We start from the raw sequence: 27,866 nt of genomic DNA, 5'->3' as shown, positions 1-27,866 counted from the left end.
TTTCCGTCGAACCACTAATTCAGGAGATTTCACAGTTTGGGTCTAAACCACCAGTGAGATGCACGAGCAACAGTCACTGCTGCGAGAAGGAGCTTCTCTGTTTTCATGAGCATTGTATCCACTTGTACCAGTGGTGAATGGTTCTGTGCTTGCAGAGGGGTCACGTTCCTGCTGAAGGAATGGATAAAGGTGCCTATAGGAAGTGATACTCGAGAAATACAGATGAGGTTGAAGCAAAAGACTCATCCATGGACATGGCTCTGGGGGTAAATCGTTCATTCCATCCCACGTATGTTTTGGAGTCTAAAGCGGCTGTGACGCTTCCCCTTTCAGTGACATGCATGAGCCCGGAACTGGAGAACGGCAGAACGAATGGGGCGCTGGCCCCCTACGGCCCTGGAGACGTCGCGGTGTTGGAATGCGAGCCTGGTTACACCTTGCGTGGGAGCTCTCGGCCTCGGTGCCAGAGTGATGGGAGCTGGGATCCTCCTGTGCCCATCTGCGAAAAAGGTGAGTGTGGCTACGGCTTTGAGTGTCCTTTATCTTTCCCCCCATTGGGACCAATAAGATGTGGCAGGAGTGAGCACGAATGACAAACAGACTGTGGGATTGGAAATGGGATCTGAATGGTCCTGGCCAGCCCTGCCCTCTAAAGCCCCCCCAACCGCTAAGGGACCCCAGGGAAGGCCTTAGCCCACCAATCAATAGTTCCAAAGTAGCAACATTTACAACCCTAAATACACAGGGGCAGCAGCCTTTGCAGCCTTCTTAAGATGGCTGGGAATGTGTCCGTGGAGTTAGGAACAGTGACCAGGGTGTGTGTGTGGGGACGGTGGGGAGAGTTATTCATGAGTTGGAGGGGAATGGAGGTGGGTAACGTTTGGCATATCTCACTGCAGTTGTGTTGGGCTTGACTCATTACAAGCATGTGGTTCTATTCCCTGCTACAGATTAGCCTTCATGAGCTCTGCTTCTTTTCCTACAGTGCTGCACTGCCCCTCCCCTCCACTCATCACCAACGGGAAGCCCGACAGCCAGGCCCTGGCAGTATTCACCAGTGGAGTGTCTGTAAATTACAGCTGTGAGCCCGGCTATTCCCTTACCGGGCATGCATCTATTCACTGTACAGCAGCTGGAACATGGAGCCCTGCGGCCCCTCGGTGTGAAGGTCTGTTTATGTTCTGTTAGTTAGCGCTAAGAGGAAGAAATTTCTTCCATAGGATTTCACTTGAAAGATAAACTGACTAGTGGGACAGAATTCAGAGTAGGGAATTAAAGCTCCATTTACGTACACACATGGCAAAATAAATGCTTTGGAAAATAAAGGTACTGGATGTACACTGCATGTCTAACCCACGAAGTTGCTAAGAGGCGAGGCTGTTAAGCGAAGTTGCTAAGGGGCTAAGTTGCCATAGACAAGCTGTGGATGGGAGACGTTTAACCTAGATGACTCCTGGCCAGCATCCCAGCAGGTTTCTCAGACAGGCTCCCTTCCTTCCATGCCCCTGCATGAGTCTCAGAGCAGGTGCGGGGGCCATGTGCTCCTCTGACTGCTGAAAATCTGGGGTCAGCGTGCGGGGGCCCGTGGGCCGTACTGTAGCCATTGCGGCCCTATAAGAACCCACACACAGAGGAGGGAAATATTTGAAAAAAGTATCTGTCTGACTCCATAGGCACCCGGGTTGTGAATTACAAAAACTAGCATCTGATCCCCACGTTCCCCTCCAGCATGCGGACAGACTCACAAGCCTCAGCCATCGATTCCCACCAGGGTCACACGCTGAGTGAGCAGGGCAGATTTGCAGAGTGTGTCCTAAAAACCAACAAGCCTTTACTGATTGGTACCAAGTGCAGGGAGCTTATCTGCCAGCCCTGCACTCTCTATGTCAGAGAGGAAACACCAGGAGCCTCTGGTCCCCAGGATCCCAACCGTACAATGCCACCGGAAAGATGATTTTAGGCAACCTAGCACTGGGACGCAGCCAGTGCAGAGCAGAGGTGCCGAGCACCCACTGAACAGCTCTGCTAGCCAGGCAAGCTGATGCCTTCTGCACCCTTTCAGAGGTCCTGTGCGTGGCCCCAGAAATCCAGCATGGACAGCTAGTAGATGGACGTGGCCCTGTCTACAAACCCAGGGACAGGGTGAGTTTTAAATGTGATCCTGGCTACACCCTGGATGGCAGCAGGCAGATTGAGTGCGGAGATGATGCAACCTGGGATCCCCCGGTTCCAGTCTGCATACAACCAGGTAAGTGTGAGTCAAGGGTGATTGCTGGGTCACTGAGATGGTCAGTATCCGGCAGGGGAGTGCCTGGAGGCTAAAATATAGTCTCCATCTGTGTCCTGGGGTCGGTTTTCAGCTGTGAATGTGGAAAATACAGATATCCCCCTGCCTCTCCTCCCAGTCTCCTGATGTCTTCATCACTGTGATAGCTGGTCCCCTGCGTCCTGCCAGCCCTCCTGACAGACATGTATCTGTCTCGCTGAGCAGCCTAAAGGTGTGAATGGAAACACAGTTCTGCAGGACTCATGCATCTCTCAACAAATTGCACTCGAGATCCTCAAGGGAGACAGGGGAGTTTTCCAGGGACAGTAAAGTAGAAGGGTGGGACCATTTGAGTTCCGGGGTTAAAGGGAATCTAGGTCAATGGTTTTTCATCTTCTTTCTATGTGTTGCATCCCTAAAACGATAGTTGGTTTTGCAGAATACAGGCACCCTGGGCCTTTTCCCCTATCCTGTAAATCAGCCCATTTTAAGCTCTTCTTAAAAGCGTTCCGATTTTCATTGAAATATTCTTCCCATCACCCCTGTTTTTTCTCACGTGTGTTTCTGTTCTTGCCAGTTGGCTGTGGTGTCCCCGCGAGGTTAAGCTTTGCTGAGCTCAAGAGCGAGTATAGAAATCAGTCCTACTTTCCTGTTGGGGAGACTGCAAACTATACTTGCCGGCCTGGATACACTAGACACCCTGGTATTCGACCCACTATTACATGCCTTCCAAATGGAACGTGGTCAGAACCACTCGAGTTCTGTAACAGTGAGTGTCTACATGCTACTTGTTTCTGCTGTTCCCTAAAGCTCCTAATGGCACTTGCAGCCACGCTACAAAATGTAACCCATGTTTAAATAGTTAATAATGACCAGTAAAACTCTGTGTCGTTGCCCAGTGTGGGCTCTTCTAAATGAGATCTTTTCTGCAGAGTGTTTGATATGGATAGCGCCTTGGTGTAACTGTTGCTTAGAAAGAGCAAAACGTAATTCTCCTCTTGTCCTCTACCAGGGAAATCGTGCGGTCATCCAGGAGAGCTGGAGAACGGCAGAATGAATGTCACAGATATGCTGTTTGGGTCAAAGGTCAACTTCTCGTGTGAGGAAGGGTATGTTTCTGACTGCCTGAGCTCACTACTTGGGCCTAGCTTGCAGCTATGCAACAGAAAGAGAAATCCCCGTACTCCCCTAGTTCCTGATTCTAGGATCAATGTGTGAGAACAGATTGATTGATATAAACCTCCCTCTTTCCTCTTCCCTTGCATTCTCTCACGCTCTCCCATTTATAGTACACTCTTTAGTTGCCGTTTCGGCCAACTGAATGTTCTGCCTGCAAGTGCTGGGTGAGGAGAGACGTCTCCTGTGGAGAGTAGGTGTGATGGGTTGGGTCACCTGGGGAGCTGATCACAGCACTGAGGCCACCTAACTTCCCCGTGGGGCACCCCACCCTCTGTGTTCTCCGTAGCTGTGTGCTTGTGTGGCTGCTCAGGAGAGATGAAATGCCGGGCCGTTGGTTAGCAGTGTGCCCGCAGCCTGATTTTTGTTTCTACTGGCGATGCAATTTCACACATGCCTTGGTGCATATAAATACATTTATTGTGCAGATTGATGGAGAAAATCTGCACAGGGATGGAATACATTGGGGAACCATGGCCCACCACCCAGTCCTGCTGATCCTGAAGCTCTGGTCTTCCCCATAAGGGCACAGAGTTGGGGTCACAGCCCGCAGCAGAGCAACAGAGACACTGAGAGCAATTCAGCCCCTAGAAGGCTCAGTCATGGGAACTTGGCACAACACTCTGGTGCAGAGCCCCATGGGAGCAAAACTCCAAATAAATCCATCTCACTAAGCATCCGGTTTGTACAGCGTAGCTCATAAGATGTTCCTCCCTTTCATCACCAGCTGCAAGTGACAACAAATAGAGCAAATATCTAGTAAATGACTTAACAAAACCCTCCGTTAAGACTAACAAACCAAGAGAAGTTGTTATGAATCATAACTTCTCACCCTACTTCTTATTTCAGGTAAAGTCTTTTCCAGGCCAGAGCTCATCTTTCTGGACTGGGCCTAGCAAATTCTCCCTGCTCTTCTTAGATGCCCTCTGTTTCCAGGGGTTTTCCTGTATCCTCCTGGGGTGGGGAGAAGTCTGTGATGCCAGTTGAAGACAATCATTGCTTCCCATTCCTTAAATAGCATTTATCCAGCACAGGAAATAGAGATTCCATCTCCCTAGCTGTGTGATAAAGTACAAAATTCAGCATGGACCCAGCACCAGGTGCATGGTCACCTGTCTTTGTGGGACCTACCACAATTCAGGCATACAGGAAAACTGACTATTCAAAGATCATTGTTCTGAGCAGCGGGCCGTTAGTTTCCTAGAGTACTCCTAATCTCCACTATTAGCTCATATACAGATATAAATGGGCTTATACTTCATAATTCTAACTTCATATACAAGACGGATACCTACACAGAAATAGGATATACACATTCAGAGGATTACAAGCTCTCCAAGGACAGGTTATATGCCCTAATTTTCGCAAAGAATATTTGAAGTATGCATATCCAGGCAGGCCAGGAGTTCTAAAAAGGTGAAGGAGCCTTTACACCAGCAGTCAGTGGTGTTGGTCTCTACTTGCTGTAGCTGGGGAGAAGCACGTCCCAAATACCTAAACTCTGCAGGAGAATTCAAACAACAGAGGGGCAGGTAACAACTGATAACCCCTCTGCCTATTTGCAGGCACCGGTTGATCGGAGAGTCTTCCCGACGATGTGTGATTTCTGGAATGCGTGTCGCGTGGAGTGGGGAAATGCCCTTTTGTGAGCGTAAGTAGGTTACAAATCTCGGTCTGTGTGCTTTCCCCTCTTTTCTGCTTGCCATGCAAATGTAACTTAAGGGAAGCATTATGATCCCTGCTTTCCAGAGTGGGAAATGAGGCACAGGAAGTCCCTGACCATAAGAACTCGGTCTGTCTTTGCCGATTGAGTAGCAGAAAAAAGGCACCAAGCAAAACGTGTAACACGTCAGATGCTCGTAGCTCATGCCAAGAGCATCACGCCTCAGGAAATACTGACAAATACAAAGCTGGGAACCTGTCTGATTCACCTGTGTGTTAGGGTTGTTAAAATAGATGGTCAGTTACAACCAAGTGTTTATACTTGATGCAATTCTCTGATGTTGCTGCATGCTTTCCTCCCATGTATAAATCTGTATCCCATGTTATAAAGCCATATTTCAGTGTTGGGTATGGAAATATAAAAAGCAGTTGCTCTACAACACTCAACCCTCAGTCTCAGGAGAGCAGCATTACCCAGTGGAAAATGCTAATTTACGTCAACACATGGCATTCCGCGCTCAACAAGGAAGACCTGTAGACCTCTGACCATCCAGGGTAGCCCTCAAAAGGACACATACAGCTTGCGTATTACAGAAGCTCGTGTCATCTTTTGAAACTTAAAATTGTAACTCATTTCTCTCTGTATGTGTTCCTCCTTTAACTCTAAACAACTCTCTTGTTTCTCTTACCTTGTTCATAGCCCATTATTTAGTTTAATATAGGACTGGCATTGTAACATAGGACAGGTGTGCATCTTCGGTGAGAGATCTCAGGTACCACAGACTCCGGGGAGTGACTGTTTGATTCTCAATTCACTCCTCCTGTGTCTCTCCAGGTATTCCGTGTAAACCCCCTCCACATATTCCCAATGGAAAGCACAATGGGGATTTAATGGATGAATTCTATTATGGGTCAGCTGTAACTTACACATGTGATAACGGTTACCCGCCGACTGGAGAGGCCTCTCTTTTATGCACAACCGAGGATGGACTAAACGGAGTGTGGCGTCCACCTGCCCCTCGCTGTGGAGGTGGGGTTTGTATGAGGGCAACCCTCCCAGCTCTGCTTTGTCATGGATAAAAAGTCTAAGAAATCCCCCAGTGTGAAGATGCAGTTAAATCCCGGCGCTTAGACTTCCTGCCTTGTGCAACGTCTCCACAAGATTTCCACGATGCACGTTAGAGTGAATAGTTTTAGAGCAGACGTGAAGAGTTCAATGGGAAACCAGTATCGTTGAGTGCACCTCTAGAGCAGCCCCGAGTGCAGAACCGGGATAGTCCCAAGGGTGTAGGAAGGCTGTTGAAGGTCTCTAACCCGAGCCACACAGGGGTAGAACTGGGGAACAGAAGAGAGGTGGTGAGTGGAAGTTTGTGTATTGCATATCCAGTGCGCTCTCCTAGCTACTCTTCGCTCAGTGGCCATGGTTCTAAGAAACCCGAATGCAGTGTCATGGTGAGCGTGTGTGACATGGATCTGTGTGTTGATTTGTGCAAGTAGTGACTGAAAAATCTGTCCTGTGGTGTGGGGCTGTTTGACAGGGCTCACCGTGTGTGCTGGTTGTGTTGTGTGGGCGCTTGTTCTGCTTCGAGTGTTTGGATGGTGCGGGAGCGGTGTGTGCAATGAACAGAGGCTACTTTGTGAAGAGTTATTTTGCGTGCAGCCTCTGTGGTCGGTTGGGAAGAACTGCTGCATCTAGACCAAGGAATCCCCTCTCTGGGCCGTCTCCTTCATGCCACTGACCCAGTGGAATTGTTACATGAATACGAACTGCACTGGGGCAGTGCACATATCGCTTACCAGAGTATCTCCGCCTCTCAGAGCAGCCCCCCACATAGCCCACAACAATCTGTATTTTCAAAGAGGAATAACACAGGCTGGTGCAACAAGTGACATGGGTTGAAAGGCTGACAAAGGCTGGAGGGCTGCAGAAATGTCTGTCTTCCTATCTGGCCCCGCGGTTCAGCAAAAGCATTTCTATTGCAGAGGTTAGATGCCCAGCCCCACAGATTGAGAATGGAAGACGAGAACCTGGCGAGCGCCCTGTCTATTCGTATAAGGACAGCGTGACCTTTGAGTGTGATCCTGGCTACACCATGAAGGGTCACCGAGTGAGCCGGTGCCAGACAGATCAGACGTGGGATCCACCTGTGCCAGTCTGTGAGCGAGGCAAGTGTCAAACTCCGAATTGTTCGTAAGCTGCATCTACAAACGAGTTTCTCTTCTGTCTGAGCCGTGAGCCCCACAAACACTGACCCAGGATGAAACTGCTCTGCCTGCTGCTCACCTCTAAGCAACAGACTTTGGGGACTGGTGTGAGGGGCGAGGTGGAGGGTCCTGATAGATAGGAACAGACCCAGAGTGTAAGAAGTTTGCTAAGTTGGGAGTGGCGCTGGCAGGACTCTGAGAACAATGGGGGTGGCAGCTAACTCTGTCCCTTCTCTTTCCTGCAATCCGGGTGCTTTCCCACAATTCCAGTGGGGGGTCAAGAGTCCTCTCACTGTTCCAGCTGTGAGAAATGACCCTGGGTGGAATTTCTGTAACTCTATTTAGAGTTGAAAGCAGGGCACTCTGGTCTTCCTCTGCTCGGGATCCGAGTGTCAGTGTCATCTTGAAATGGGAACTGGAAGTGGTCAAGAAGAGGATATTCAATGACTTCTTGGTCCACGGAAAGTTTTTGGGTCTTTTTACTTTCTCTGCTGAATTTCTCAATTGACTTGGAATTTTTATCCATTAGGAGCCGTCCTTTTGGTAATAGGACGTTTTTTCACTTTCCTTAAATGTAAAATCCGACCCTTGAGGTCCTGCATGGAACCATCCCCCTTCCCCCTCTTGACACTGTGCTTACCATCCAGCTCTTTTCTACAGACTGTGGGACTGGTAATGGGATCTGGAAGGGAAAAGCAAATATCAGCTCCAGCTGTCCTAGTCTTTGCTCAGCTCATCTCCATAGTGCCTGGGCTTTTCCACCCTGTGAATAGATCCCAAAAGAGCTGGATGGTGACCAGCCCTGCTCTTTGAACAAGTTCCCTTGAAGGTCTGAGCCGACCAATCAGCAGTCCTAAAGTGGAAGAATTTCCACTGTAAACACTAAATACACAGGGGAAGGAGCCCTTGGAGCCTTCCTAAGATGGCTGGGAATGCGTCGATGGTGTCAGAAACCGTGTCAAGCTATAAGGGTGTTTGGGGGAATGTGAATGCGATGGAGGTAGGGAACTCTACCGCAGTTTGCATTAGCCTCACTGCTGTTAGGGTCAGATCAACCATGTGGATCTTTTCCCTCCTATATATTGGGCGTCATGAGCTCTGGTTCAGCTCTACCTTCCCTACGGTGTGGCATGGTGCCTCTCTAATGAACATTGGCAACAGAAAGCCCAACAACCAGGCCTTGGCAGTGTTCACCAGTGGAATGACTGAAAATTACAGCTGAGCCCGGCTGTTCCCTTCTTAGCAAATGTACCCAGCATTGCTTGAGGCCTTAACAGGAGTAAAGCTTAGGGTTTCAGGAGTGAAAAGGAAAAGATACATGCTTTCTTTCAATGATGAGGCTCTGAGCAGACGGTGGGGGTGCAGGAGTCAGTGCAGGAGGTTGGGTGTGGCGGCGGGCTCAGAGCAGGAATTGGAGGGTACAGGAGTCTGGGCAGGGGATGGAGCGTAGAGGAGAAGGTGGGGGCAGGAGTCAAGACAGGGGCTGGATGGAGTGGGAGGGCTCGGGGCAGGACATGGAGGTGAGAAGTCAGGTCAAGGGTCTGGGAGATATGGGGGGCTCAGTGCAGTGGTGCTAGAGTCAAGGTAGGGGTTGGGCGTTTGGGGCAGGGAGTGGGGTGCAGGAGTCAGGGCAGAAGGCTGAGAGGTTTGGGGATGCTCAGTGTAGAGGGTTGGGTGTGAGGGGCTCAGTTTGGGAGGGCTGAGGTCAAAGTGTGGGAGTGCAGGATTCAGGGAAGAGGACTTTAAGGTGGGGGGTGTTAGTGCAGGCGGTTGGGGTGCAGGAGTCGGGGCAGAGTGTGGGAGGCTCAGGGCAGGCACCTGAAGGCAGGGGGCTTTGAGATATGGGGGACCTTACTTGGTCACCTATGGGGGCAGATTTGCAGCATTATGGTAGCTGTGAGAAATAACCCAGGGGACCAAAAGCAATGGGCCTGAGTAAGGGGAAGTTTTGTAACTGTACTTAAACCTGAAACAGCTCACTTTGATCTTCCTCTGCTCGGTATCCAAGTGAGGACGGAGCCTCCTCCTCCTTCAATGCAAAGGTACATTTCAGGTCTCTTTGCTATTCCCTTTGTCTCGCTCAGTATATCAGACACACGTGAGGATTTAAATTCATCCAAGAGAACTTTGAGACAAGCCACCAATTCAATAGATTTCACAGTTTGTATCTAAACAAGCAGTGAGACAGGAGCAAAAGTCACAGCTGCCAGAAGGAGCTCCTGCACTTTCAAGAACATCACATCCAGTTGTACCAGCAGTGAATGGTTCTGTGAGTGCAGAGGGGTACTGTTCCTGCTGAGGGAATGGATAAAGGTGCCTAGAGGAAGGGATACTCGAGAAATGCAGATAAAGTTGAAGCAAAACACTCATCAATGGACACGGCTGTGTCGGTAACGTGTCCATTCAATCCCACATGCGCTTTGGAGTCTAAAGCGGTTGTTACGCTTCCCCTTTCAGTGACATGCGTGAACCCAGAACTGGAGCACGGCAGAACAAATGGGGCGCTGGCCCCCTATGGCCCTGGAGACGTCGCGGTGTTGGAATGCGAGCCTGGTTACACCTTGCGTGGGAGCTCTCAGCCTCGGTGCCAAAACGATGGTAGCTGGGATCCTCCTGTCCCCATCTGTGAAAGAGGTGAGTGTGGCTTCAGCTTTGAGTGTCCGTTGTATTTCACCCCATTGGATCTTCCTCTGTTAAGTTGCCAAGTGTCTAGCCCATATTGAAATGGGAACTGGAAGTGATTGAGAAGAGGATGTTCAAGAACTTCTTGGCCCCCTGCAGGATTTGTGGGTAATTCCGCTTCCTCTGCTAAATGTCACAGTTATCTAGAATTATTATAAACTATGAGAAGTCTGGTCGTTAGACACAGTTGTTACTCTTTCATGGGATGTAGAGTACGGCCTTTAGTTCATACAGAGAACCATCCCTTATTCCCCCCTTGACACTTGTCTTGCAATCAAGCTGCTTTTGACAATTCAGTAAGAGGGCGAGTGTTGCCAATGAGTTAAAGAGTGAAAAAAGCAACGGGCTGGTAGTGCCAGCTGCACACTAATGGGCCCAAATTGCGTGTTCAATTACAGATGCCTAAAAAGAAGCCGGATTTTTTTTCTTCCTATTGGATGTTTCTCAATTACCATTGTGATTCTGTGCGCTCCCTTGTTTGGGAGGTGTCATTTCCTTGTGAGGCATCGGGAGCTTGGAGCTTTCCCTCCCTCCATATAAAGGTGCATTTCAGTTTCCTTTGCATTGCCTTGCTCTGTGTGTCAGACACACGTAAGGATTTAAATGGAGTGCAAGAGAACTTTCTGATTAACAACCAATCAGCTGACATATAAGAGCTCCTTGAACATCAGGAGCATCACATGCACCTCTACCAGCGGTGAACATTTCTGTCAGTGCAGGGGGGTACTGTTCCTGCTAAAGGAGTGGATAATGGTGACTAGAGAAAGTGATACTCGAGTAATACAGATGGGGTTGAAGCAAAAGACTTATCAACAGAGATCGCTCTGTGGGTAAAGGGTCTATTCCATGTCATGTGCGTTTTGAGGTCTAAAGCGGTGGTTACGCTTCCCCTTTCAGTGACATGCCTGAGCCCAGAACTGGAGAACGGCAGAACGAATGGGGCGCTGGCCCGCTACGGCCCTGGAGATGTCGCGGTGCTGGAATGTGAGCCTGGTTACACCTTGCGTGGGAGCTCTCGGCCTCGGTGCCAAAACGATGGTAGCTGGGATCCTCCTGTCCCCATCTGTGAAAGAGGTGAGTGTGGCTACGGCTTTGAGTGTCCATTGTATTTCACCCCATTGGATCTTCCTCTGCCCCGTAGGTGAGTGTCTGAAAATTACAGCTGCGAGCCCGGCTATTCTTACCAGACAGGCATCTATTTACTGTACGACAGCTGGAACATGGAGCCCTCCAGCCCCTCGCTGTAAAGGTCTTTGGAGACTTTGCTTTCCCTTTCAGTGACATGCGTGAGCCCAGAACTGGAAAACGGCAGAACGAATGGGGCTCTAGCCCTCTACAGCCCTGGAGACGTCGCGGTGTTGGAATGTGAGCCTGGTTACACCTTGCGTGGGAGTTCTCGGCTTCGGTGCCAAAACAATGGTAGCTGGGATCCTCCTGTCCCCATATGTGAAAGAGGTGAGTGTGGCTACGGCTTTGAGTGTCCGTTGTATTTTACCCTATTGGATCTTCCTCTGCTTAATAGCCGAGTGTCCCATCTTTAAACGATTCCCCGGTGTGGGTCTCAGATCAACAGAAACACAGCTTTCCAGGCTAAGGTCCACCGATAAAGATCCTTAATTAACAAGTACACAGCCTTCTTGCCTCAAGTCCATAGGTAAGTGACTCCAATTCACAGGTGTACAGCCTTCTCGGCTAAAGTCATAAGAACATATGAACATAAGAATGGCCGTACTGGGTCAGACCAAAGGTCCGTCTATCTTGGTATCCTGTCTGGCGACAATGGCCGGTGCCAGGTGCCCCAGAAGGGGTGGACCGAAGACAGTGATCAAGCAATTTGTCTCCTGCCATCCTTCTCCAGCCTTTGACAAACAGAGGACAGGGACATCATTCCTTACCCCCTGGCTAATAGCTTTTTATGGACCTAACCTCCATGAATTTATAAATATCTTAACTTTAATTTATAAATATCTGTTAAACTCTCTTATACTCCTAGCCTTCACAGCCTCCTCTGGCAAAGAGTTCCGCAGGTTGACTGTGCGCTGTTTGAAGTCCCAGGTTCTTTAGCCTCTCCTCATATGGGACCCATTCCAAACCCCTAATCATTATAGTTACTCTTTTCTTAACCTTTTCTAATGCCTAAATATCTTTTTTGAGGTGAGGAAACCACATCTGTACACAGTATTGAGGATGTGGTCGTACTATAGTTTTATTTAGGGGCAGTAAGATATTCTTCATCTTATTTTCTATCCCTTTTTAAATAATTCCTAGCATCCTATTTGCTTTTTTGAGTGCCTCTGCGCACTGTGTGGACGTTTTCAGAGAACTATCCAAAATAACTCCAAGATCTCTTTCCTGATTAGTTGTAGCCAGATTAGCTCCCATCATAGTGTAGTGTGTCGTTGGGGTTCTTTTTTCCAATGTGCATTCCTTTTCAATTATCCACATGAAATTTAATTTGCCATTTGTTGACCAGTCACTCAGTTCGGTGAGATCTTTTTGAAGTTCTTCACAGTCTCCTTTGGTCTTGACTATCTTAAACAGCTTAGTATCGTCCACAAACGTTGCCACCTCACTGCTTACCCCTTTCTCTAGAGATTCTTTCTGAATAAGTTGAACAGGATTGATCCTAGGACTGACACCACTAGTTACACCTCTCCATTCTGAAAATTTACCATTTATTCTTACCCTTTGTTTCCTATCTTTTAACCAGTTCTCAGTCCATGAAAGGACCTTCCCTCTTATACCACGACAATCTAATTTACACAAGAGCCTTTGGTGAGGGTCCTTGTTCAAGGCTTTCTGGAAATCTAAGTATACTATATCTACTGGATCCCCTTTTTCCATATGTTTGTTAACTCCTCCACAGACAAGTGTCTCTAATTCACAGGTGTATAACCTTCTTGGCTCAAGCCCAACAACAGGGTCCTGCTGGAGCGAGCCAGTGGAAGGGTTGGCCCACGGGTTGGGGTAAGGGAACCCGGGCCTTCCCTCTCTACCGGGTCCCGACCCAGTACTGTAAGGACAGGGAAATGGTCCACTGCCCGGGTTGGTGGGGATGAGGCGAAACTCACCAACCCCCGTGAGGTAATTCAAGTATTCCCGCCATGGGTCACTTTCTACCAAGCAGCGGATGCCTACCCGGAGTCACTCTCCATCACTGGAGTTGGGGTCACAGCCAGGCTCCCGAGTCGAGACAAACGCCTCAGCGATGGCTGGAGTGAGGATCTTTCTGCTCGAACTAGCAATCCCCTCTGCCTCGATCTCTACGGAACCCCTACCTGGCCGAGGGTCCTTAGCCTGGGGATGACCTATCCCCTCTGCTGCTGCAAGCATTTCCCCTCCCTCAGGTGGGTCTGAGGAGTCCTGGCCTGTTCTGAACAGGGGTGTTGACTCCCCTGGCCCACTCAGCATCTCTCATCGGGTGAGTCTTGCTAGGGGTCGGTGGACAGACTTGCTCTAGGTGGGCCTCTGCACCTTCTCCGCCTCCACGCCGAGTGCTCCTCCTCCCGAATCTCTCCCTTCCCCTGGCAGTCCGGGGACACTTAAAGATCCTGCAGGGGGGATGCTGGTGTAAATGCCCCGGCCGCACACTTGCACTTCTAGCTGATGCCCTCTCCGGGTCCTAAAAGGAGGCGGATTTGCCTCCGAATCCTGGGAGCATGTGCGGCAGGCCGACACAGCGAGGTACTTTCACCCAAAAGTGCAGCGCTCCCCCTAACCAAAATCCGGGGTGTAAGCACCCCATCACAGAGTCAAAGAGAAGTTTCAGTCGAGCCACTAATTCAGTAGCAGAGGGGTAGCCGTGTTAGTCTGAATCTGCAAAAGCGACGAGGAGTCCTGTGGCACCTTACAGACTAACTGAAGTGTAGGAGCATAAGCTTTCGTGGGCAAAGACCCACTTCGTCAGATGCATCTGACGAAGTGGGTCTTTGCCCACGAAAGCTTATGCTCCTACACTTCAGTTAGTCTATAAGGTGCCACAGAACTCCTTGTCGCTAATTCAGTAGATTTCACAGTTTGGGTGTAAACCACCAGTGAGATGCACAAGCAAAAGTATCTGCTGCCAGAAGGTGCTCCTCTATTTTCGTGAGCATCGGACCCAGTTGTACCAGCGGTGAATAGTTCTGTGCGTGCAGAGGGGTCACATTCCTGCTGAAGGAATGGATAAAGGTGCCTAGAGGAAGTGATTCACGAGAAATACAGAGGAGGTTGAAGCAAAAGACACATCAATGGACATGGCTATGGGGGTAAATCATTCATTCCATCCCACGTATATTTTGGAGTCTAAAGCATTTGTTACGCTTCCCCTTTCAGTGACATGCGTGAGCCCAGAACTGGAGAACGGCAGAACAAATGGGGCGCTGGCCCCCTATGGCCCTGGAGATGTCGCAGTGTTGGAATGTGAGCCTGGTTACACCTTGCGTGGGAGCTCTCAGCCTCGGTGCCAAAACGATGGTAGCTGGGATCCTCCTGTCCCCGTCTGTGAAAGAGGTGAGTGTGGCTACGGCTTTGAGTGCCCATTGTATTTCACCCCATTGGATCCTCCTCTGCTCAGTTGCCAAGTGTCTGGCCCATCTCGAAATGGGCACTGGAAGTGATTGAGAAGAGGATGTTCAAGAACTTCTTGGCCCCCTGCAGGATTTGTGGGTAATTCCGCTTCGTCTGCTAAATGTCACAGTTAACTAGAATTTTTTATCAAGTGTGAGAAGTCCTTCTGGTCGTTAGACACAGTTGTCACTCTTCCATTGGATGTAGAGTACGGCCTTTGGTTCATGCAGAGAACCATCCCCTTTTCCCCCATTGACACTTGTCTTGCAATCAAGCTGATTTCTACAATGCAGTAAGAAGGAGAGTGAAAAAAGCAATGGGCTGGTAGTGCCAGCTGCACACTTTGCGTGTCCAGTTACAGATGCTTAAAATGGAGCCGGATTTTTTTCTTGCTATTGGATGTTTCTCAATTACCATTGTGATTCTGTGCACTCCCTTGTTTGGGAGGTGTCATTTCCTTGTGAGGCATAGGGAGCTTGGAGCTTTCCCTCCCTCGGTGTAAAGGTGCATTTCAGTTTTCTTTGTATTGCCTTGCTCCGTGTGTCAGACACACGTGAGGATTTAAATGGAGTGCAAGAGAACTTTCTGAATAACAACCAATCAGCTGACATATAAGAGCTCCTTGAACTTCAGGAGCATCGCAATGCACCTGTACCAGCGGTGAACATTTCTGTCAGTGCAGAGGGGTACTGTTCCTGCTAAAGTAGTGGATAATGGTGACTAGGGGAAGTGATACTAAAGAAATACAGATGGGGTTGAAGCAAAATACTTACCAATGGAAATCGCTCTATGGCTAAAGGGTCTATTCCATGCCACGTGCGCTTTGAGGTCTAAAGCGGTTGTTACGCTTCCCCTTTCAGTGACATGCGTGAGCCCAGAACTGGAGAATGGCAAAACGAATGGGGCACTGGCCCCCTACGGCCCAGGAGACGTCGCGGTGTTGGAATGTGAGCCTGGTTACACCTTGCGTGGGAGCTCTCGGCTTCGGTGCCAAAACGATGGTAGCTGGGATCCTCCTGTCCCCATCTGTGAAAGAGGTGAGTGTGGCTACGGCTTTGAGTGTCCATTGTATTTCACCTCATTGGATCTTCCTCTGCTCAGTTGCTGAGTGTCTGGCCCATCTTGAAATGGGCACTGGAAGTGATTGAGAAGAGGATGTTCAAGCACTTCTTGGCCCCCTGCAGGATTTGTGGGTAATTGCGCTTCTTCTGCTAAATGTCACAGTTAACTAGAATTTTTTATCAAGTGTGAGAAGTCCTTCTGGTCGTTAGACACAGTTGTCACTCTTCCATTGGATGTAGAGTACGGCCTTTGGTTCATGCAGAGAACCATCCTCTTTTCCCCCCTTGACACTTGTCTTGCAATCAAGCTGATTTTGACAATTCAGTAAGAGGGTGAGTGTTGCCAATGAGTCAAAGAGTGAAAAAAGCAATGGGCTGGTAGTGCCAGCTGCACACTAATGGGCCCAAATTGCGTGTTCAATTACAGATGCTTAAAAAGGAGCTGCATTTTTTCTTGCTATTGGATGTTTCTAAATTACCATTGTGAGTCTTTCTGCTCCCTTGTTTGGGAAATGCCATTTCCTTGTGAGGTATCAGGAGCTTGGGGATTTCCCTCCCTCTGTGTAAAGGTGCATTTCAATTTTCTTTACATTGCCTTGCTCTGTGTGTGACACACAAATGAGGATATAAATGGAGTTCAAGAGAACTTTGAGACTAACAACCAATCAGCTGATATATAAGAGCTCTTTGACCTTTAGGAGCATCGCACGCACCTCTACCAGCGGTGAACTTTTTTTTCAGTGCAGAGGGGTACTGTTCCTGCTGAAGGAATGGATAAGGCTGTTTAGAGGAAATGATACTCGAGACAGACAGATGAAGGTCATGCAAAAAACTCTACGGACATGGCACTGTGGGTAACGTGTCCATTCCATCCCACGTGTACTTTGGAGACTTTGCTTTCCCTTTCAGTGACATGCATGAGCCCAGAACTGGAGAACGGCAGAACGAATGGGGAACTCGCCCCCTACAGGCCTGGAGACGTTGCGGTGTTGGAATGCGAGCCTGGTTACACCTTGCGTGGCAGCTCTCGGTCTCAGTGCCAAAATGATGGTAGCTGGGATCCTCCTGTCCCCATCTGTGAAAGAGGTGAGTGTAGCTACGGCTTTGAGTGTCCTTTGTATTTCACCCCATTGGATCTTCCTCTGCTCAGTTGGTGAGAGTCTGTAAATTACAGCTGCGAGCCCGGCTATTCCCTTACCAGACAGGCATCTCTGTACTATACGACAACTAGAACATGGAGCCCTCCGGCCCCTCAGTGTAAAGGTCTGTTTATGTTCTGTTAGTTAGCGCTAAGAGGAAGAAGTTTCTTCCAGAGGATTTCACTTGAAAGACAAGCTGACTGGAGGGCCAGAATTCAGAGCAGAGAATTAAAGGTTCATTTACCTACACACATGGCAAAATAAATACTTTGGAAAATCAACGTACTGGATGTACACTGCATGCCTGCATGCCCTATACCAGAAGGGCAATAATTTTTGATGAGGGACTATTCCAAGAATTTAGCAAGAGGTGAAGAGTAGCACTCGTGATATTAATGGAAGAGTTGCAGGGTTTGGGATGGAGTTTGGGTGCAAAAAGAACCGTGGGATAATGGAAGTTGGGTCAGGAAGGAGGGTGGGATCTGGGAGGGAGTTTAGGTGAAGAACAGGGTTGTGAAGTGGGGCAGAGACTTGGGAGCAGGGGTTGGGTTGTGAGCTAGGGCTGGGATTTCGGGTGCCAAGTCTGGGCGGAGACATGGGTGCAGTAGCAGGGATGCAGAGGGCTTTGTTTACATGGGTTAACCAACTTGAAGTGCAGGTACAAAGAGCAGAGAGTTTAGGAAAGAGGCTGAATTGCCATAGGCAGGTTTTAGATGGAAGACGTTTAACCTAGGTGAATCCTGGCCAGCAGCCCAGCAGGTTTCCCAGACAGGCCCCCTGCCTTCCATGCCCCTGAGCGCCACTCAGAGCACCTGCAGGGACCATGTGCTGCTCTGTCTGCTGAAAAACTGGGGACAGCGTGTGGGGGCATGAAAGCTGGCTGAGGCTCCTACAATGCCTGGAGACCAGATCTGAGAGCTTAGCAGACTATATCCAGCCCGTGGGCCGTACTGTAGCCATCGCTGCCGTATGCGAACCCACACAGAGAAGGAGGGAAATATTTGAAAAAAGCATCTGTCTGATTCCATAGGCACCCGGGTTGTGAATTACAAAAACTAGCAACAGATCCCCACGTTCCCCTCCAGCGTGCGGACAGGCGCTGGATGGAGTGGGGGGGCTCGGGGCAGGACATGGAGGTGAGAAGTCAGGTCAAGGGTCTGGGAGATATGGGGGGGCTCAGTGTAGTGGTGCTAGAGTCAAGGTAGGGGTTGGGGGTTTGGGGTAGGGAGTGGGGTGCAGGAGTCAGGGCAGAAGGCTGAGAGGTTTGGGGATGCTCGGTGTAGGGGGTTGGGTGTGGGGGGCTCAGTTTGGGAGGGCTCAGGTCAAAGTGTGGCAATGCAGGAATCGGAAGAGGACTAGAAGGTGGGGGGTGTTAGTGCAGGCGGTTGGGTGCAGTAGTCGGGGCAGAGTGTGGGGGGCTCAGGGCAGGCACCTGAACGCAGGGGGCTTTGAGATATGAGGAACCTTACTGGGGCCACCAATGGCGGCAGATGTGCAGCAGTATGGTAGCTGTGAGAAATAACCCAGGGGACCAAAAGCAATGGGCCTGAGTGAGGGGAAGTTTTGTAACTGTACTTAAACCTGAAACAGCGCACTTTGATCTTCCTCTGCTCGGTGTCCAAGTGAGGATGGAGCCTCCTCCTCCTTCAATGCAAAGGTGCATTTCAGGTCTCTTTGCTACTTCCTTTGCCTCGCTCAATGTGTCAGATGAACATGAGGATTTAAATTCATCCAAGAGAACTGTGAGACGAGCCACCAGTCAGCAGATTTCACAGTTTGGGTCTAAACCACCACTGAGATGCAGGAGCAAAAGTCACTGCTACCAGAAGGAGTTTCTCTATTTTATGAGCATCGTACCCACTTGTACCAGCGGTGAATGGTTCTGTGCTTGCAGAGGGGTAACTTTCCTGCTGAAGGAATGGATAAAGGTGCCTAGAGGAAGTGATACTCGAGAAATACAGATGAGGTTGAAGCAAAGGACTCATCAACGGACAAGGCTTTGTGGGAAAAGGGTCCATTCCATCCCAAGTGTGCTTTGGAGTCTAATGCGGTTGTTATGCTTCGCTTTTCAGTGACATGCGTGAGCCCGGTACTGGAGAATGGCAGAACGAATGGGGCGCTGGCGCCCTACGGCTCTGGAGACGTCGCGGTATTGGAATGCCAGCCTGGTTACACCTTGCGTGGGAGCTCTCGGCCTCGGTGCCAGAGTGATGGTAGCTGGGATCCACCTGTCCCCATCTGTGAAATAGGTGAGTGTGGCTCACATTTCGAGTGTCCGTAGTATTTTATCCCCATTAGATCTTCCTGTGCTCAATAGCTGATTGTTCATCCCATCTTGAAATGGGAACTGGAAGTGGTTGAGAGGAGGATATACAATAACTCCAGGCCCACTGCACTTTTTTTTTATCCTTTCAATTTTTATGGTGAATTTCTCAATAAACTTGGAATGTTTATCTAGTCTGAACACTCTTTCTAGTAATCAGACACATTTGTCACTCTCACTTTTTACATAGAGTACGGACCTTTAATTCCGGCGTGGAACCATCTCCATTTTTTCACTTGGCCTTTTTTCTTGCAGTCAAGCTCTCTTCTACAGTGGCATAAGCACTAGAGTTTTGCAAAGGAGTAAAAGATTGCAAAAGGGAATGGCCTATTAGTACTGGCATTGTAATACACCACCAATGCTAAATAGTCCAATTTCAGTTGCTGAAAGGAGCCGGTTTGTATTTTCTCTAGCTGGTGGATAACTGAAAGTTGTCATTACAATGCTGGATACTTCCTTCTTGGGGAGGCAAAACATCACTGTACAACGTCCAGAGTTTGGAGCCACTTGCTCTGTCAATATAAAGGTGTACTTTGGTTCTCTTTGCTATTCCCTTTGCCTCGCTCCGTATATCAGACACACACGAGGATTTAAACGAGTCCAAGAGAACTTTGAGACGAGCCACCAATTCAGTAGATTTCACAGCTTGTATCTAAACCAGTAGTGAGAAAGGAGCAATAGTTACAGCTGCCAGAAGAAGCTCCTGTACTTTCTAGAACATCGCATCCAGTTGTACCAGCGGTGAATGGTTCTGAGAGTGCAGAGGGGTACTGTTCCTGCTGAAGGAAGGGATAAAGGTGCATAGAGGAAGTGATGCTCAATAAAAACAGATAAGGTTGAAGCAAAAGGCTCATCAATGGTCATGGCTGTGTTGGTAATGTGTCCATTTCATCCCAAGTGAGCTTTGGAGTCTAAAGCGGTTGTTATGCTTCCCCTTTCAGTGACGTGCATGAGCCCAGAACTGGAGAATGGCAAAACGAATGGGGCACTGGGCCCCTACGGCCCTGGAGACGTCGCAGTGTTTGAATGCGAGCCTGGTTACACCTTGCGTGGGAGTTCTCGGCTTCGGTGCCAAAACGATGGTAGCTGGGATCCTCCTGTCCCCATCTGTGAAAGAGGTGAGTGTAGCTACGGCTTTGAGTGTCCGTTGTATTTCACCCCATTGGATCCTCCTCTGCTCAGTTGCCGAGTGTCTGGCCCATCTTGAAATGGGAACTGGAAGTGACTGAGAAGAGGATGTTCAAGAACTTCTTGGCCCTCTGCAGGATTTGCGGGTAAGTCCGCTTCCTCTGCTAAATGTCACAGTTAACTAGAATTTTATATCAAGTGTGAGAAGTCCTTCTGGTCATTACACACAGTTGTCACTCTTCCATTGGATGTAGAGTACGGCCTTTAGTTCATGCAGAGAACCATCCCCTTTTCCCCCATTGACACTTGTCTTGCAATCAAGCTGATTTCTACAATGCAGTAAGGAGGGGAGTGAAAAAAGCAATGGGCTGGTAGTGCCAGCTGCACACTAATGGGCCCAAATTGCGTGTCCAGTTACAGATGCTTAAAATGGAGCCGGATTTTTTTCTTGCTATTGGATGTTTCTCAATTACCATTGTGATTCTGTGCGCTCCCTTGTTTGGGAGGTGTCATTTCCTTGTGAGGCATCGGGAGCTTGGAGGTTTCCCTCCCTCCGTATAAAGGTGCATTTCAGTTTTCTTTGTATTGCCTTGCTCCGTGTGTCAGACACACGTAAGGATTTAAATGGAGTGCAAGAGAACTTTCTGAATAACAACCAATCAGCTGACATATAAGAGCTCCTTGAACTTCAGGAGCATCGCAATGCACCTGTACCAGCGGTGAACATTTCTGTCAGTGCAGAGGGGTACTGTTCCTGCTAAAGGAGTGGATAATGGTGACTAGAGAAAGTGATACTCGAGAAATACAGATGGGGTTGAAGGAAAAGACTTATCAATGGAAATCACTCTGTGGGTAAAGGGTCTATTCCATGCCACGTGCGCTTCGGGGTCTAAAGTGGTTGTTACACTTCCCCTTTCAGTGACATGCGTGAGCCCAGAACTGCAGAACGGCAAAACGAATGGGGCGCTGGCCCGCTACGGCCCTGGAGACGTCGCGGTGTTGGAATGCGAGCCTGGTTACACCTTGCGTGGGAGTTCTCGGCTTCGGTGCCAAAACAATGGTAGCTGGGATCCTCCTGTCCCCATCTGTGAAAGAGGTGAGTGTGGCTACGGCTTTGAGTGTCCGTTGTATTTTACCCTATTGGATCTTCCTGTGCTTAATAGCCGAGTGTCCCATCTTTAAACGATTCCCCGGTGTGGGTCTCAGATCAACAGAAACACAGCTTTCCAGGCTAAGGTCCACCAGTACAGATCCTTAATTAACAAGTACACAGCCTTCTTGCCTCAAGTCCATAGGTAAGTGACTCCAATTCACAGGTGTACAGCCTTCTCGGCTAAAGTCATAAGAACATATGAACATAAGAATGGCCGTACTGGGTCAGACCAAAGGTCCGTCTAGCCCGGTATCCTGTCTGGCGACAATGGCCGGTGCCAGGCACCCCAGAAGGGGTGGACCGAAGACAGTGATCTAGCAATTTGTCTCCTGCCATCCTTCTCCAGCCTTTGACAAACAGAGGACAGTGACATCATTCCTTACCCCCTGGCTAATAGCCTTTTATGGACCTAACCTCCATGAATTTATAAATATCTTTAATTTATAACTATTTTTTAAACTCTCTTATAGTCCTAGCCTTCACAGCCTCCTCTGGAAAGTTCTGCAGGTGGACTGTGCACTGTGTGAAGAACTTTCTTTAATTAGTTTAAAATCTGCTACCCATTAATTTCATTTGGTGTCCTCTAGTTCTTATATTATGGGAACAAGTAAATAACTTTTCGCTATTCATCCTCGCCACACCACTCATGATTTTATAGACCTCTATCATATCCCCTCTCAGTCTCCTCTTTTCTAAACTGAAAAGTCCCAGTCTCTTTAGCCTCTCCTCATATGGGACCCATTCGAAACCCCTAATCATTATAGTTGCTCTTTTCTTAACCATTTCTAATGCCAAAATATCATTTTTGAGGTGAGGAAACCACATCTGAACGCAGTATTCAGGATGTGGGTGTACTATAATTTTATTTAGGGGCAGTAAGATATTCTTCGTCTTATTTTCTATCCCTTTTTTAATAATTCCTAGCATCCTATTTGCTTTTATGAGTGCCCACTGCGTAGACGTTTTCAGAGAACTATCCAAAATAACTCCAAGATCTCTTTCCTGATTAGTTGTAGCTAAATTAGCTCCCATCATAGTGTATGTATAGTTGGGGTCCTTTTTTCCAATGTGCATTCCTTTTCAATTATCCACATGAACTTTAATTTGCCCAATCACTCAGTTCGGTCTTGACTATCTTAAACAGCTTAGTATCGTCCACAAACTTCGCCACCTCACTGCTTACCCCTTTTTCTAGAGATTCTTTATGAATAAGTTGAACAGGATTGATCCAAGGACTGACCCTTGGAGGACACCACTAGTTACACCTCTCCATTCTGAAAATTTACCATTTATTCTTACCCTTTGATTTTTGTCTCTTAACCAGTTCTCAGTCCATGAAAGGACCTTCCCTCTTATCTCACGACAATTTAATTTACACAAGAGCCTTTGGTTGAGGGACCTTGTTCAAGGCTTTCTGGAAATCTAAGTATACTATATCTTCTGGATCCCCCTTGTCCATATGTTTGTTAACTCCTCCACAGACGAGTGTCTCTAATTCACAGGTGTACAGCCTTCTTGGCTCAAGCCCAACAACAGGGTCCTGCTGGAGCGAGTCAGTGGGAGGGTTGGCCCACGGGTTGGGGTAAGGGAACCCGGGCCTTCCCTCTCCACCGAGTCCCAACCCAGTATCCTAAGGGCAAGGAAATGGTCCACTGCCCGGGTTGGTGGGGATGAGCCCAAACTCACCAACCCCCATGGGGTAACGCAAGTATTCCCGCCCTGGGTCACTTTCTTCCAAGCAGTGGCTGCCTATCTGGAGTCGCTCTCCGTCACTGGAGTTGGGGACACAGCCAGGTGACTCTGTCAAGATGAACGCCTCAGCGATGGCTGGAGTGAGGATCTTTCGGCTTGGACTAGTGATCCCCTCTGCCTCGATCTCTACGGAACCCCTACCTGGCCGAGGGTCCTTAGCCTGGGGATGACCTATCCCCTCTGCTGCCGCTAGCATTTCCCCTCCCTTAGGCAGGTCTGAAGAGTCCTGGCCTGCCCTGAACAGGGATGTTGACTCCTCTGGCCCACTCAGCATCTCTTGTCAGGCGAGTCTTGCTAGGGGTCAGTGGACGGACTCGCTTCAGGTGTGCTTCTGCACCCTCTCCGCCTTCACGCCGAGTGGTCCTCCTCCCGAATCTCCCCCTTTCCCTGGCAGTCCGGGGACACTTAAAGATCCTGCAGGGGGAATGCTGGTGTAAATGCCCCCGGCCGCAAACTTTCACTTCTAGCTGATGCCCTCCCCGGGTCCTAAAAGGAGGCGGATTTGCCTCTGAGTCCTAGGAGCAAGTGCAGCAGGCCGACACACCGAGGTACTTTCACCCGAAAGGGCAGCGCTCCCCCTAACCAAAATCCGGGGTGTAAGCACCCCATCACAGAGTCCAAGAGAAGTTTCCGTCGAACCACTAATTCAGGAGATTTCACAGTTTGGGTCTAAACCACCAGTGAGATGCACGAGCAACAGTCACTGCTGCGAGAAGGAGCTTCTCTGTTTTCATGAGCATTGTATCCACTTGTACCAGTGGTGAATGGTTCTGTGCTTGCAGAGGGGTCACGTTCCTGCTGAAGGAATGGATAAAGGTGCCTATAGGAAGTGATACTCGAGAAATACAGATGAGGTTGAAGCAAAAGACTCATCCATGGACATGGCTCTGGGGGTAAATCGTTCATTCCATCCCACGTATGTTTTGGAGTCTAAAGCGGCTGTGACGCTTCCCCTTTCAGTGACATGCATGAGCCCGGAACTGGAGAACGGCAGAACGAATGGGGCGCTGGCCCCCTACAGCCCTGGAGATGTCGCGGTGTTGGAATGCGAGCCTGGTTACACCTTGCGTGGGAGCTCTCGGCCTCGGTGCCAGAGTGATGGGAGCTGGGATCCTCCTGTGCCCATCTGCGAAAAAGGTGAGTGTGGCTACGGCTTTGAGTGTCCTTTATCTTTCCCCCCATTGGGACCAATAAGATGTGGCAGGAGTGAGCACGAATGACAAACAGACTGTGGGATTGGAAATGGGATCTGAATGGTCCTGGCCAGCCCTGCCCTCTAAAGCCCCCCCAACCGCTAAGGGACCCTAGGGAAGGCCTTAGCCCACCAATCAATAGTTCCAAAGTAGCAACATTTACAACCCTAAATACACAGGGGCAGCAGCCTTTGCAGCCTTCTTAAGATGGCTGGGAATGTGTCCGTGGAGTTAGGAACAGTGACCAGGGTGTGTGTGTGGGGACGGTGGGGAGAGTTATTCATGAGTTGGAGGGGAATGGAGGTGGGTAACGTTTGGCATATCTCACTGCAGTTGTGTTGGGCTTGACTCATTACAAGCATGTGGTTCTATTCCCTGCTACAGATTAGCCTTCATGAGCTCTGCTTCTTTTCCTACAGTGCTGCACTGCCCCTCCCCTCCACTCATCACCAACGGGAAGCCCGACAGCCAGGCCCTGGCAGTATTCACCAGTGGAGTGTCTGTAAATTACAGCTGTGAGCCCGGCTATTCCCTTACCGGGCATGCATCTATTCACTGTACAGCAGCTGGAACATGGAGCCCTGCGGCCCCTCGGTGTGAAGGTCTGTTTATGTTCTGTTAGTTAGCGCTAAGAGGAAGAAATTTCTTCCATAGGATTTCACTTGAAAGATAAACTGACTAGTGGGACAGAATTCAGAGTAGGGAATTAAAGCTCCATTTACGTACACACATGGCAAAATAAATGCTTTGGAAAATAAAGGTACTGGATGTACACTGCATGTCTAACCCACGAAGTTGCTAAGAGGCGAGGCTGTTAAGCGAAGTTGCTAAGGGGCTAAGTTGCCATAGACAAGCTGTGGATGGGAGACGTTTAACCTAGATGACTCCTGGCCAGCATCCCAGCAGGTTTCTCAGACAGGCTCCCTTCCTTCCATGCCCCTGCATGAGTCTCAGAGCAGGTGCGGGGGCCATGTGCTCCTCTGACTGCTGAAAATCTGGGGTCAGCGTGCGGGGGCCCGTGGGCCGTACTGTAGCCATTGCGGCCCTATGAGAACCCACACACAGAGGAGGGAAATATTTGAAAAAAGTATCTGTCTGACTCCATAGGCACCCGGGTTGTGAATTACAAAAACTAGCATCTGATCCCCACGTTCCCCTCCAGCATGCGGACAGACTCACAAGCCTCAGCCATCGATTCCCACCAGGGTCACACGCTGAGTGAGCAGGGCAGATTTGCAGAGTGTGTCCTAAAAACCAACAAGCCTTTACTGATTGGTACCAAGTGCAGGGAGCTTATCTGCCAGCCCTGCACTCTCTATGTCAGAGAGGAAACACCAGGAGCCTCTGGTCCCCAGGATCCCAACCGTACAATGCCACCGGAAAGATGATTTTAGGCAACCTAGCACTGGGACGCAGCCAGTGCAGAGCAGAGGTGCCGAGCACCCACTGAACAGCTCTGCTAGCCAGGCAAGCTGATGCCTTCTGCACCCTTTCAGAGGTCCTGTGCGTGGCCCCAGAAATCCAGCATGGACAGCTAGTAGATGGACGTGGCCCTGTCTACAAACCCAGGGACAGGGTGAGTTTTAAATGTGATCCTGGCTACACCCTGGATGGCAGCAGGCAGATTGAGTGCGGAGATGATGCAACCTGGGATCCCCCGGTTCCAGTCTGCATACAACCAGGTAAGTGTGAGTCAAGGGTGATTGCTGGGTCACTGAGATGGTCAGTATCCGGCAGGGGAGTGCCTGGAGGCTAAAATATAGTCTCCATCTGTGTCCTGGGGTCGGTTTTCAGCTGTGAATGTGGAAAATACAGATATCCCCCTGCCTCTCCTCCCAGTCTCCTGATGTCTTCATCACTGTGATAGCTGGTCCCCTGCGTCCTGCCAGCCCTCCTGACAGACATGTATCTGTCTCGCTGAGCAGCCTAAAGGTGTGAATGGAAACACAGTTCTGCAGGACTCATGCATCTCTCAACAAATTGCACTCGAGATCCTCAAGGGAGACAGGGGAGTTTTCCAGGGACAGTAAAGTAGAAGGGTGGGACCATTTGAGTTCCGGGGTTAAAGGGAATCTAGGTCAATGGTTTTTCATCTTCTTTCTATGTGTTGCATCCCTAAAACGATAGTTGGTTTTGCAGAATACAGGCACCCTGGGCCTTTTCCCCTATCCTGTAAATCAGCCCATTTTAAGCTCTTCTTAAAAGCGTTCCGATTTTCATTGAAATATTCTTCCCATCACCCCTGTTTTTTCTCACGTGTGTTTCTGTTCTTGCCAGTTGGCTGTGGTGTCCCCGCGAGGTTAAGCTTTGCTGAGCTCAAGAGCGAGTATAGAAATCAGTCCTACTTTCCTGTTGGGGAGACTGCAAACTATACTTGCCGGCCTGGATACACTAGACACCCTGGTATTCGACCCACTATTACATGCCTTCCAAATGGAACGTGGTCAGAACCACTCGAGTTCTGTAACAGTGAGTGTCTACATGCTACTTGTTTCTGCTGTTCCCTAAAGCTCCTAATGGCACTTGCAGCCACGCTACAAAATGTAACCCATGTTTAAATAGTTCATAATGAGCAGTAAAACTCTGTGTCGTTGCCCAGTGTGGGCTCTTCTAAATGAGATCTTTTCTGCAGAGTGTTTGATATGGATAGCGCCTTGGTGTAACTGTTGCTTAGAAAGAGCAAAACGTAATTCTCCTCTTGTCCTCTACCAGGGAAATCGTGCGGTCATCCAGGAGAGCTGGAGAACGGCAGAATGAATGTCACAGATATGCTGTTTGGGTCAAAGGTCAACTTCTCGTGTGAGGAAGGGTATGTTTCTGACTGCCTGAGCTCACTACTTGGGCCTAGCTTGCAGCTATGCAACAGAAAGAGAAATCCCCGTACTCCCCTAGTTCCTGATTCTAGGATCAATGTGTGAGAACAGATTGATTGATATAAACCTCCCTCTTTCCTCTTCCCTTGCATTCTCTCACGCTCTCCCATTTATAGTACACTCTTTAGTTGCCGTTTCGGCCAACTGAATGTTCTGCCTGCAAGTGCTGGGTGAGGAGAGACGTCTCCTGTGGAGAGTAGGTGTGATGGGTTGGGTCACCTGGGGAGCTGATCACAGCACTGAGGCCACCTAACTTCCCCGTGGGGCACCCCACCCTCTGTGTTCCCCGTAGCTGTGTGCTTGTGTGGCTGCTCAGGAGAGATGAAATGCCGGGCCGTTGGTTAGCAGTGTGCCCGCAGCCTGATTTTTGTTTCTACTGGCGATGCAATTTCACACATGCCTTGGTGCATATAAATACATTTATTGTGCAGATTGATGGAGAAAATCTGCACAGGGATGGAATACATTGGGGAACCATGGCCCACCACCCAGTCCTGCTGATCCTGAAGCTCTGGTCTTCCCCATAAGGGCACAGAGTTGGGGTCACAGCCCGCAGCAGAGCAACAGAGACACTGAGAGCAATTCAGCCCCTAGAAGGCTCAGTCATGGGAACTTGGCACAACACTCTGGTGCAGAGCCCCATGGGAGCAAAACTCCAAATAAATCCATCTCACTAAGCATCCGGTTTGTACAGCGTAGCTCATA

General features: G+C 49.3%; 1 protein-coding gene across 1 annotated transcript in view; it reads left to right on the top strand.

The window, feature by feature from the left end:
* CR1 (complement C3b/C4b receptor 1 (Knops blood group)) overlaps positions 1–27,866 on the top strand; it is a 238,352-nt gene that overhangs the window by 32,769 nt on the left and 177,717 nt on the right. The window contains exons 18-39 of the mRNA XM_089773562.1: positions 334–510; positions 986–1,168; positions 2,063–2,248; positions 2,844–3,035; positions 3,279–3,375; positions 5,008–5,093; positions 5,940–6,134; positions 7,088–7,270; positions 9,767–9,943; positions 10,889–11,065; positions 11,270–11,446; positions 14,306–14,482; positions 15,400–15,576; positions 16,510–16,686; positions 18,812–18,988; positions 20,004–20,180; positions 21,110–21,286; positions 24,056–24,232; positions 24,708–24,890; positions 25,785–25,970; positions 26,566–26,757; positions 27,001–27,097. Of these exons, the coding sequence (XP_089629688.1) occupies positions 334–510; positions 986–1,168; positions 2,063–2,248; positions 2,844–3,035; positions 3,279–3,375; positions 5,008–5,093; positions 5,940–6,134; positions 7,088–7,270; positions 9,767–9,943; positions 10,889–11,065; positions 11,270–11,446; positions 14,306–14,482; positions 15,400–15,576; positions 16,510–16,686; positions 18,812–18,988; positions 20,004–20,180; positions 21,110–21,286; positions 24,056–24,232; positions 24,708–24,890; positions 25,785–25,970; positions 26,566–26,757; positions 27,001–27,097 (3,727 nt within the window). The remainder of the gene's footprint in view (positions 1–333; positions 511–985; positions 1,169–2,062; positions 2,249–2,843; positions 3,036–3,278; positions 3,376–5,007; positions 5,094–5,939; positions 6,135–7,087; positions 7,271–9,766; positions 9,944–10,888; positions 11,066–11,269; positions 11,447–14,305; positions 14,483–15,399; positions 15,577–16,509; positions 16,687–18,811; positions 18,989–20,003; positions 20,181–21,109; positions 21,287–24,055; positions 24,233–24,707; positions 24,891–25,784; positions 25,971–26,565; positions 26,758–27,000; positions 27,098–27,866) is intronic.

This window comes from Pelodiscus sinensis, chromosome 27 (genome assembly GCF_052426305.1).
Source record: "Pelodiscus sinensis isolate ZL-2025 chromosome 27, ASM5242630v1, whole genome shotgun sequence".
Taxonomy (NCBI): Eukaryota; Metazoa; Chordata; order Testudines; family Trionychidae; genus Pelodiscus; species Pelodiscus sinensis.
Note: the sequence above shows the minus strand (reverse complement) of the source record. Positions and strands in the feature narration are given on the sequence as shown.